A 9,922-nucleotide genomic window follows, 5' to 3' on the forward strand; every position below is an offset into this window, starting at 1 on the left:
GTTTTCTTTAAAGGTGTATAAAGTTAAGATGTTGATGTGAGTGACCAAAGTGAAACATGTTATCTACATGTTTAATAATCCAAAAAGCCAGAGGAAGACTCTCCATGCTAATGGCTACTAGGCTGTTTCCGAAGGTCTAGCTGGACTCTATATTTTGTCATCCTACTTTGCTTCCTGTATCAGGTGAGGAAATGCAAGATTTCCCAGGCACCTGGATTAATGCCCAATCATCCTTTAGAGAAGTTTATTGTAGGCTGTGCATATAAAGCAGATATGTGTCAGCCTTGCTGGATTATCTCTTGTGTTTATAATCCTCACATTTTTTCCTTCTTCTTTATTTACCTTATCAACTAAAGACATCATAGACTACATCCAGCTATTTTTGAATCAGCAGATGACCACTAGATGTAGGAACTCATCATAGAAGTGTAGTAGTAGTGGTAGGTTCAGATACTAAGAGTGTTACTTTTAGAGCCTCCCATATCCACTGCATGCATCTTAACTTTGGAGTAGACTTAAAAAGCTTTATCAATAGCTTCGCAAGAGCATAGAGAATAATTGATTTCTTTACTGGTATCCAGGCTTGCAAATGCATACCTGTGTTGATGACATCAAGAGTCATTTTCTGGGCCAGGCACAGTGGCTCACACCTATAATTGCAGCACTTTGGAAGGCCGAGGGGGGTGAATCACTTGAGGTCAAGAGTTCAAGACCAGCCTGACCAACATGGTAAAACCCTGTCTCTATTAAAAATACAAAAATTAGCTAGGCATGGTGGCACACATCTGTAATCTCAGATACTCAGGAGGCTCAAGCATGATAATTGTTTCAACTTGGGAGGTGGAGGTTGCAGTGAGACGAGATCGCACCACTGCTCCAGCCAGGGGGACAGAGCAAGATTCCGTCTCAGAAAAAGGAAGCACCCTACAATCCTTTTCCTACAGGGTTAATTCAGTTTAGGTGAGGAGATTATATGAACCAGTTTGTTCCGTCAAAAAAAAAAAAAAAAAAAAGAGTCACTTTCTGGAGGAACATTTTCCCTTCTTTTTACTGTATGTTTTTAAATTCAAAACATGTGATTTTTGGGTCACACTATACTTTTTTAGAAAAAATATTTACCTATACTCAAGACAGCTTGGAAGTGTCACACTATACTTTTTACATTTTACATTACAGAGATCTCAGATGGTGATTTATAGAGCAGCATCCCATAAATTCAGATATGTCAACATATCTGCCAAAACAATTATGTGAACCCATACGTTTTGGTGAAATATGAAGTACTCATATTGAGATTTTTTGGGAAAAAAAGATCATTTGGAAAAATAGTGATACAATAACGTATTTTTATTTTGAAAGGATAAGTCTTAAAAGACAGTTTCATACAGAATAAGTTAGTGCATTTTTCAATGTGTGATTAAAATATAAAACTGGCCGGGGAGAGGGGAATGTAAGCACTAGGGGATGGCCTGGATAATCTACCTCTAAGATCCTGTCTTATGCTGAAATTCTATGATGCAGATGTTGCTGAATATATAAAACTACGGAGTGGCGGCTCATTCAGCATCCCAGACAGTCACCTTTCAGGAAAAGCAAACTATGATGTTTTCGTGGGAGTGCTGAAAGTCATTAAAAAAATCAATCAATATATATTTATTGGGTATATTCTATGTTCAAGACACTGTGCTAGGTACTTTAGAAGATTCAAGGGGAAGATTCCTTTTCTCAGGAAGTTTTCAACATTGTGTTTCCTCAAATTTCTGAAATCTTCTTATGAAATCTGCTCCTGAAAATGTATCCTAAGAAGTCCCTTAAAGTTATAAGGTATGGTTTTAGGCAATTCTGAGAACTTTTTCTGCTCTAGGCAAGGGATATGCAGATAATAGGCCAATATGCTATTAATAATAATAATATGCTATTAATTAATAATCCCAGATGTATCATAAGTGAGGCATATAGAAATATCTACTTTACAAAATAATTTACACAATTTATTCAAGATACCAAGAAAGTGTATCTGCATGGACACTTTCCTGCATGAATAATTCTGCATGGACATGAAGAATGTTAGTAGTAGCACATACTGGTAGAACAGCTTATGCTGAACTAGTGAAAAAAAAAAAAACAAAAACTAAATATTGAGTTTTTATTTGTTTAAGACAGTGTTTCCCAAAATGTCTTCAGCAGATCCTGCGGATTATGAATTGGCAGTGTGTGGCAAGTCCTAATCTTTTTTCCTGGATGTGCAGTCTCAGAGCAGTGGTTTCTTCAGTTCCTCATTCTCCGTCTTTCTAAGCCTTTTTCCTAGGTTGCTAGTTCTGGGTATGCTGCCTTCCCTTCTCCTTAAATACATCTCTCTAACTGAACTGTGTCTACTTGGTGGAGACCCTAAGATAACTAAAAGCAAAGTAGCTATCAGTGTCTACCATTTCCAAAATATATTCTGTAATGAGGGTTAAGCTGGGTCAAGAAAAAATTAGGGTAGGATTTAAAGAGTAGATAAAAAAGGAAGAGAGTGACATACAATCTTAAGATGAAAATGGTGTAGCAGGGAAAAAGATAAATTGAAGGGAAGAAAGGAGTCAGAGAGGAGAGGGATTAGTTGACAAGTGGTACACTGGAGGACAAAACAGGTGGGAAGAGAGGAAGACATGATGGAGGAGGTAGACATAAAGAAAGGACTAGTAGACTGGTGCAGTGGCTCATGCCTGTAATCCCAGCACTTTGGGAGGCCGAGACGGGTGGATCATGAGGTCAAGAGATCGAGACCATCCTGGCCAACATGGTGAAACCCTGTCTCTACTAAAAATACAAAAAATTAGCTGAGTGTAGTGGCATGCGCCTGTAGTCTCAGCTACTCAGGAGGCTGAGGCAGGAGAATCACTTGCACCTGGGAGGTGGAGGTTGCAGTGAGCTGAGATCGCACCACTGCACTCAAGCCTGGCGACAGAGCGAGACCCCGTCTCAAAACAAACAAAAAAGACTCTTAATGGTTAAAATTGCTAGTTTAATATGTAATAAGTGATACATAGAAAAAGATGAGGAATAGCTAAATACAGAATGGTTGAGGGAGAGAGAAAAGAAGGAAGAAAGTTTAGCAAAGGAAATGATAAAGGTAAAGAGAGTGGCAGTGGCAGTGGAAGAAAAAAATGCTTGAAGAGAATATTGAGTAGGAAAAAAACCTGTCAAGATCAACACAAGGTAATCATGTACAGTGCATCAGGACTATACTGATGTGTGGGTCTCCATATGTAAAATGGAAAGTTAATCTGCCTTTCAGTCTTGCAAAACCAGTTTTGCAAGTATGGAACTTTGAGAGCAAAAGGAGAAGTCAGCAAGCAAAAAGAAACTAACTCAGCCAAGTGGCTTCCAAGTTTCTAGGCAGGGATGGTCTGCACTAATTTGTGAAAGTGCTAGATCTGGTGACCCCCAGAGGCCTAATCTCAGCTCCACCTGGGTCACTACTCACATTGCTGAGAGGGGAAAAAAACTTCAGGATCACCAAGATAGATACTTAATTGAGTCTTGGGGAAAAAAAAGTTTGGGAACCATTGGTATAAAATGTCAGTTATTTCCCTTCCCCTGAAAATGTTTGGTTGAGATAACCCCTAGGCCTGAAGCAGTAAGCAGTCTTGTATCTGGTCCTGTGCATTGGTCCCTCTTTGAAGGAATTCAAATGGAGTGTGTTCCCCTGCATCAAGTGGGTCTACATTTATACTCGTAAATTGTTCCCCAGTAGCTAACTCAACCAATGTGTTAGGATTTTCAGTAGGCATAATTGAATCCCCATCAAATGGGCTTTGCCTTCCATTGCTAGATGGAGATCCAATGCTGGAAGAGAGATGCTTTGCTAATTTGGAGCTAAAGCATGGCAAATGCAGGATGTTAGATGGTCTTTGTTGCTGCCTCTCACTCTCATTTCCTTGGATTTGGCTTTGGATGCCTTCTGGATCGGAGCCTTCATCAGGTGTACCAATAACAAGCTGCTCAGGAGTAAGGTCAATAGTTCTTTCATTGAGCTGGTTGTCTTCAAAAATTTGTTCCAGAATGTCGTTTCCATCTCCTCCAAGATCATTTTTGAGACAAGGTGTATTCTTTGATTGAAGGGAACCAGCTTCAGGAAAGGGCATAATTCCCTTTTGGCCCAGTTGATTCTTTATAGAACATGGTGTGTTCCTCCTCAGAGTGGACACATCATCTCTGAAAGGACTTGGGTTTTGGCTTTCCCTCTTCTCTGAGCTGTTTCTTTGGACTGGTAGGATGTTTGTTGGGGAGACGATATGTCTTGAGTGCTTGGTATGACTACCTTCTGTATACAGAGGACTGGTGTCTTGGTTCTCCCCAGGTGCAAGACCATACGATGGAGTGTAGTCTTGTAGAGCTAGTGGATTGTCCTTGGGCCCTGTGGAACTCCCAGCACAGCAAGAGCCTCTCTGGCTTAGGTGAAATAAATGTGCTTCTTTTTGACCTGATGGGTAACTTTGTGGGATAAAGTCAGGGAAAGATGAATGTTCTCTCTCTGGAGAATTTATCCTAGTTATTTGCATGCCATAGTTCAAATTCTCGCCTTCATGCCATATTGGATTTTTCTGAAGCCCAGCTGGGGTGTTGCTGGAATAGGGCTGGTTACCTTTTTGGTCTGGTGGCCTAGCTGGGGCTTTTTGTAAATGTGTCGCCTGATCCCAGGTATTTCTGTTAAAATACGGCCTTCTTTCTTTCTGCCCTTGGGCTTGTATCCTGCGGTCCCAGGAGTTCCATGAAGGAAACAGAGTGCTTTCTTCTGGTTCAATGGCATTATTAAGATAGTAGCCCCTGCTCTCTATAGGTGGTGACATAGTAGGAAGTGTATTATATGATGGAATATTTTCACCCCGGCTCCATGGGTAGAATTCACTATAATAAAAACCCTCCTTTGGTTTTGACGGATTATCTAAAGAATAGGGAAGATAGTCCTTTGGCTGATTTGAGGTATATTGTTCATCTTCATAGTGCCTAAATGTTGGGCTTCCTTTGAAGCTTAACTCTTCACCCCATCTATTTTGTCCAGGAAAATATTCATCTCCAGTTGGATCAATTGTGTCCTCTTCATTATAAGGGACTGTCTCTTTCTGGTCTGGGGTATTTATTGGGTACAGTGGACTTTCTTTTTGCCCCATAGTGTTTGGAGAATCCTCTCTCTCATCCCATGTATTGCTTCTACGATATGGTGAGTTTTCCCTGGGATAATAGGGATTATATTCAGGGTAGAAAACACTTCCTCTAGAACCATGGGAAGAATGAGGTAAATGTTCTTCTTGCCTCCCAGGATCTTCCTTAAAAGGTGGAGAAATTTCAATTTCTTGGTGGTTCCAAGTATTTCTTCCAGCAGGAAAATCTTCTTTTGCAGAAGAAGGGATTTCCTCAGGGTATACAGGCTTTTCCTCAAGGTATACAGGCTTTTCCTCAAGGTATACAGGGTGATATGAGCTGTGCTTTAATTTTGGCTGATTAGTTTCTGATTCATATGGGATTCTTCTTGGCCCTAAAACAATCCCTTTGGGCAAATTCTGGCTTTGGGTTTGTCCATCAGAATTTGGGACTTTTCTGGAATCTCCTCTTGGGTAATAGGAGTTTTCATGTTGATCAACAGAATTAAAATTTGGGACTGGCGTGTAACCTTCAGAGTGAGGCAGTTTATAATTTGATTTATTAACTTCATACTGTTGAGAGTTTCTCCAGGGGCTGGTTGGAGTCTTTGTAGGAACAATTATTTGTTCTTTTGGACTTGGCGGCTTTTCCTTTGGATTTTGAATTTTTTCATTTTGAACAACAGGGTCATGTTTGGGACCCAGTGGGGCAACATTAGTTCTCACGGGGTGTTTATTTGGCCTCTGAGGCGTTCTTCTGAGATTTGCTGGATTTCCTGCATAATTGGGATAATTACCTCTTGAAGTAGAAGGGTAAGCTATGTGATAAACTGGATTTCTTGGACGAGCTACTTGTTTGCCTTCCCAAGCAAATGAGTTCCACTGAAGACCCCTTTGAACTTGTTGATTTCTGTAAAAACGTCCATTCTGTCTGTGCCCCATGGTAGAACCAGTGGGATACCACTGTCTTCCTGAAGGAAAATTTCTTATATTAGGATTTGGATGATTTGCACGAATATTTGGCTGACTTGGTCTCCATGGGATTTGACTTCCTGGCCCTCCCTGGCCTGAAGCGTTGACTGCAGGGACTGGGCGGGTCCCATTTTGATCTGGAGGATTGTTCCCAGTGTTTGGCCCTGGAGTACTGTTGCCTGTGGGGCTAGTATCATTTCCACCCTGACTCCCTCTAGGGTCTGGTTGGGTAGAATTTGTTGTTGAATTAGCTGTGGGTTCGGTACCTGGACTTTCTGCTTTAGGAGGATCTTCTTCTTTGGGTTTTTCAAAATCTTGTTCAAACATTTCTTCTGAATAATAAGGAGGGCGACCCCCAAAGCCATGATATCCAAAATATCCAAAGTAAGGATTCTGTGGGAAAGAAGATAGAAATCAATAATTACCCTTTGTTTCCCACCATGGTGTTGCTTAGAATTTTTTAGTATAACAGGGAAATCTTATCAGCCACATGTTTGTTTTAAAATCATAAGCTTTACTTTCTTGAAATTTGATTCCTCCTTGGTTTCCATGACCATACTCTTTCTGTTTCTCTCTTCTAGTATTTTTTTCTGACCACTGCTCAGCTTTCTCTTTTTAGTTCTTATACATCTGAGCCTTTTTTTTTTTTTAAATGATTTCATTCTCCATCCTTCTAATTTTTTTCTGTTCTCTGTTTATATACCTCTTAAGAGTTCTATTGCATGCCCATGCTTTCAATAGGCATATATGCTAATGACTCACAAAGGCGTAATTCTGACCCACAACATTCTTGCCCAAGGTTGAGGCAGCAAAACATCTCTACTAAAGCTTTCATGAGTACCTCCAACTGAATGTACCCAGAACTGGGCTCAACTCCCATCAAACCTCCTCCTCCAGTGTTCTGTATTTAAGCAGCATTCACCACTATCTATACAGCTTCCCAAGTTTCTGCTCTCTTATTTCTCCAGACTATTGATAACCAGGTCCTATAAAATCTCAACTTTCATCCTTGTCCCCACTTCCTTACTCCACAGTACCCCCTGAACTGTTGCAATAGTTTTCTTACTGTCAACTCTGGATGCAGTCTTAATTTCCTTTAATCTTGCTTCTGCACTGCTATCAGAGTAATTAGTAGAGGCTGAGACTGGGTATATGGAAATTCTGCCCCTTTCCTCTTTAAATTTGTATTTAAAGTTCTCCATTACAAAATAAACTCTAAATTCCTTAGCATAATGTACAAAGCAATACAACATGCTGCTAAATAGTGGGGCCTCTAGACAGATGTGCATTAAAATCCCCATTCCACCAGCATTAGTACTGTGACTCTGGGCTAACCTTGGTTTACTCATTTGTAATACGGAGATGACAAAATAATGTCTACCTCATAGGTTGTCATGAGGGCTAAATGAAACAAAATAAGTATAGCTCAGTGCCTGGTACTTAGCAAGTGCCTAATAAGTGTTATATATTATAATACTATAATGTTTTATAATAATCTGGGTCATTTACATTCAGCCTCATTTCCTCCCCCTTGCACTTTATAAGTTGCAAATCACAACTACTCTGAACTCTCTGGGTTCTCTATTCTTTTCATGTTTCAGTGCCTTTGCACATGGCTTATTCACATTGTAACTTCTTCTACCTACACATTTATTCCTCCTGGCAAACTGGACTCATGCTTCAGAACTCAGTTTGACTTCTACCTTCTGTGTCTTGACTTCCATGGGCAGAATTAGGTTCTGTTCCTAGGAGTCCACAGCAGTACAGGTTTCTGTCATAACAATCATCCCACTGAATTTCAGTTGCCTATTTTCCTGGGATTCTTATATTTAATTCTCCCATGTGAAGGTTTTGAATGAAAACATTATGCTTCTCATCCTTGTTTTCCAGTACCTAGCACAGTGGGATGGTCTTAATAAATTTTCATTTAATGAATGATTTAATCATCACGAACTCTGTCAGTCACTATGTTTGTTAGACATTTGTGTGGCATTTAGATCATTTGATTTTTCTTTTAAAACAAATGCAATATAAAGAAAAAGTATTTTAATCCCCATTTGTGGATGAAGATGATGAGACAGGTAAAAAAATATCTCCAAGATCATGCAGGAAATCAGGTAGTGCCCTCAGGAGGTAGAATACAGACATTTTATTTTTTTGAAATGGGGTTTCTCTTTGTTGTCCAGGCTGGAATGCAGTGGCAAGATCAGGGCTCACTGCAGCCTTGACTTCCCAAGCTAAAGTGATCCTTTCACTTCAGCCTTCTGAAGAAAGAAGGAAGAAGAAAGGAAGGAAGGAAGGAAGGAAAGAAATAAATTGGCGGTTGTTGCAGGGAGTGAGCAGAGGAGTGACAAGATTAGACTATTGTTTCACAGGGTCACTCTGGCTGCTATGCTAACAATAGATTGTGGGAGATGAAAAGACTTAGTTACAAAACGTACATGTACATAATCTTAAAGTTGAAAGGAACCTTTTAGAACAGGTAATGCCAACCTCTCTTTTGTTTGAGACAGTCTTGCTCTGTCACCAGGCTGGAGTGCAGTGGCGCTATGGCTCACTGCATCCTCCACCCCCAGGCTTAAGTGATCTCCCACCTGTCTCAACAACAACAACAACAAAAAACCAATCTGTCCCCCACTCCTCAGTCAAGCTATTAGGTTACCACAGTTCACTGAAGACATATCACATACTTAGGGAAAAAAGAATTTAGCTCTAGGTGGGTGGGGTGCTATGCCACAATCACTAAGATGACTTTTTAGTTGACATAGTGCTGGAATATTAGTCACTCTGTGATACAGATTTGGTTCTTCTCCTAGTGTGGTATAGTAAAAAGGACTTTGAGCAGAGTAACAGAAGACTTGGGTTCTGGGTCCAGTTTATCCAGAAACTTACTAAGTGAAATTGAGTAGTAATTGATCTTCTCTTGGCTTCAATTTATTTGCATTAATATAATCAGGAAGTTAGATAATCACTTAATTTCCTCTTGAGGATAACATTCTAAGAAACTCTTACTTCTTTCTCTGTTTATCACTGTCTGGAGTCCACCATCAACCTTTGGACCACTGGCTTGATTTGTTTCACTTTTTTATTTTCTAAGAATCACGGAAGCTTGAACCCAGGTTCATGTATTATATTCTAACTTTCTTATTAGATGATAAAAAAGCAGGGACAAATGGATTGTAATTTCTAGTGGAGAATGTAGCTTTACTTGTACTTACCCCCCCTTCTTCATTGCTTATTGGTGGGCGTCCATAACCTGGTGGCGGTCCCCTCTGAGAAGTGAAAAACACAGAGAACACAGTTGAGAAAGCACTTTCTATGCTGCCATTTGTTTATAAGAGCAAAGTATCTAAAAATAGCTCAAGTCAGTGATTGAGCTCACTTAGTACCATGAGCTTTTAACTTCTGAGTGGTTAGGTCTCACAGTCCAGCTGCTAAGAATTGTGATCTAACAATGAAAATACAAAGGCTTCAGCTGGATCCTAGATTATCCTACTTAAAATACTCTGCATGGCTGCTTCTCCTGGCAATCCTCCTTACCACCTCTAACACTTAAAAACACATCCCCCGCAACCCCCCACAAACACACACCATGCACACACATAAAGAGAGAGAGTGTGAGAGAAAGAAATTTGAGTGCTGTTAGAATCTAAGCATCTATATTAGAACATCTGATAATAGAGATTGCGTGAAGATGTTATTTTTAGAATGTGGCTTCATGTTTAGGGGATTATTACTATGATTTTTTATTTGACTAAAGTTAATTCTCCTAATCAAACTTGGAGGCTAAGTTTCTCTCTTTCAAGTTTTTTTTTTTTTTTTTT

The 9,922-nt window shown here is 39.8% G+C and overlaps 1 protein-coding gene across 1 annotated transcript in view; it reads right to left on the bottom strand.

Moving 5' to 3' along the window:
- Positions 1 to 3,485: 3,485 nt before the first annotated feature.
- Positions 3,486 to 9,922, bottom strand: part of ENAM (enamelin) — a 15,371-nt gene continuing 8,934 nt past the window's right edge. Inside the window, exons 8-10 of the mRNA XM_037728908.1 lie at positions 9,317 to 9,370; positions 5,454 to 6,491; positions 3,486 to 5,414 (exon numbers count right to left, since the gene is read on the bottom strand). Coding sequence (XP_037584836.1) covers positions 3,609 to 5,414; positions 5,454 to 6,491; positions 9,317 to 9,370 — 2,898 coding nt within the window. The 3' untranslated portion in view covers positions 3,486 to 3,608. The remainder of the gene's footprint in view (positions 5,415 to 5,453; positions 6,492 to 9,316; positions 9,371 to 9,922) is intronic.

This window comes from Cebus imitator, unplaced genomic scaffold, assembly GCF_001604975.1.
Source record: "Cebus imitator isolate Cc_AM_T3 unplaced genomic scaffold, Cebus_imitator-1.0 Scaffold283, whole genome shotgun sequence".
Lineage (NCBI taxonomy): Eukaryota > Metazoa > Chordata > Mammalia > Primates > Cebidae > Cebus > Cebus imitator.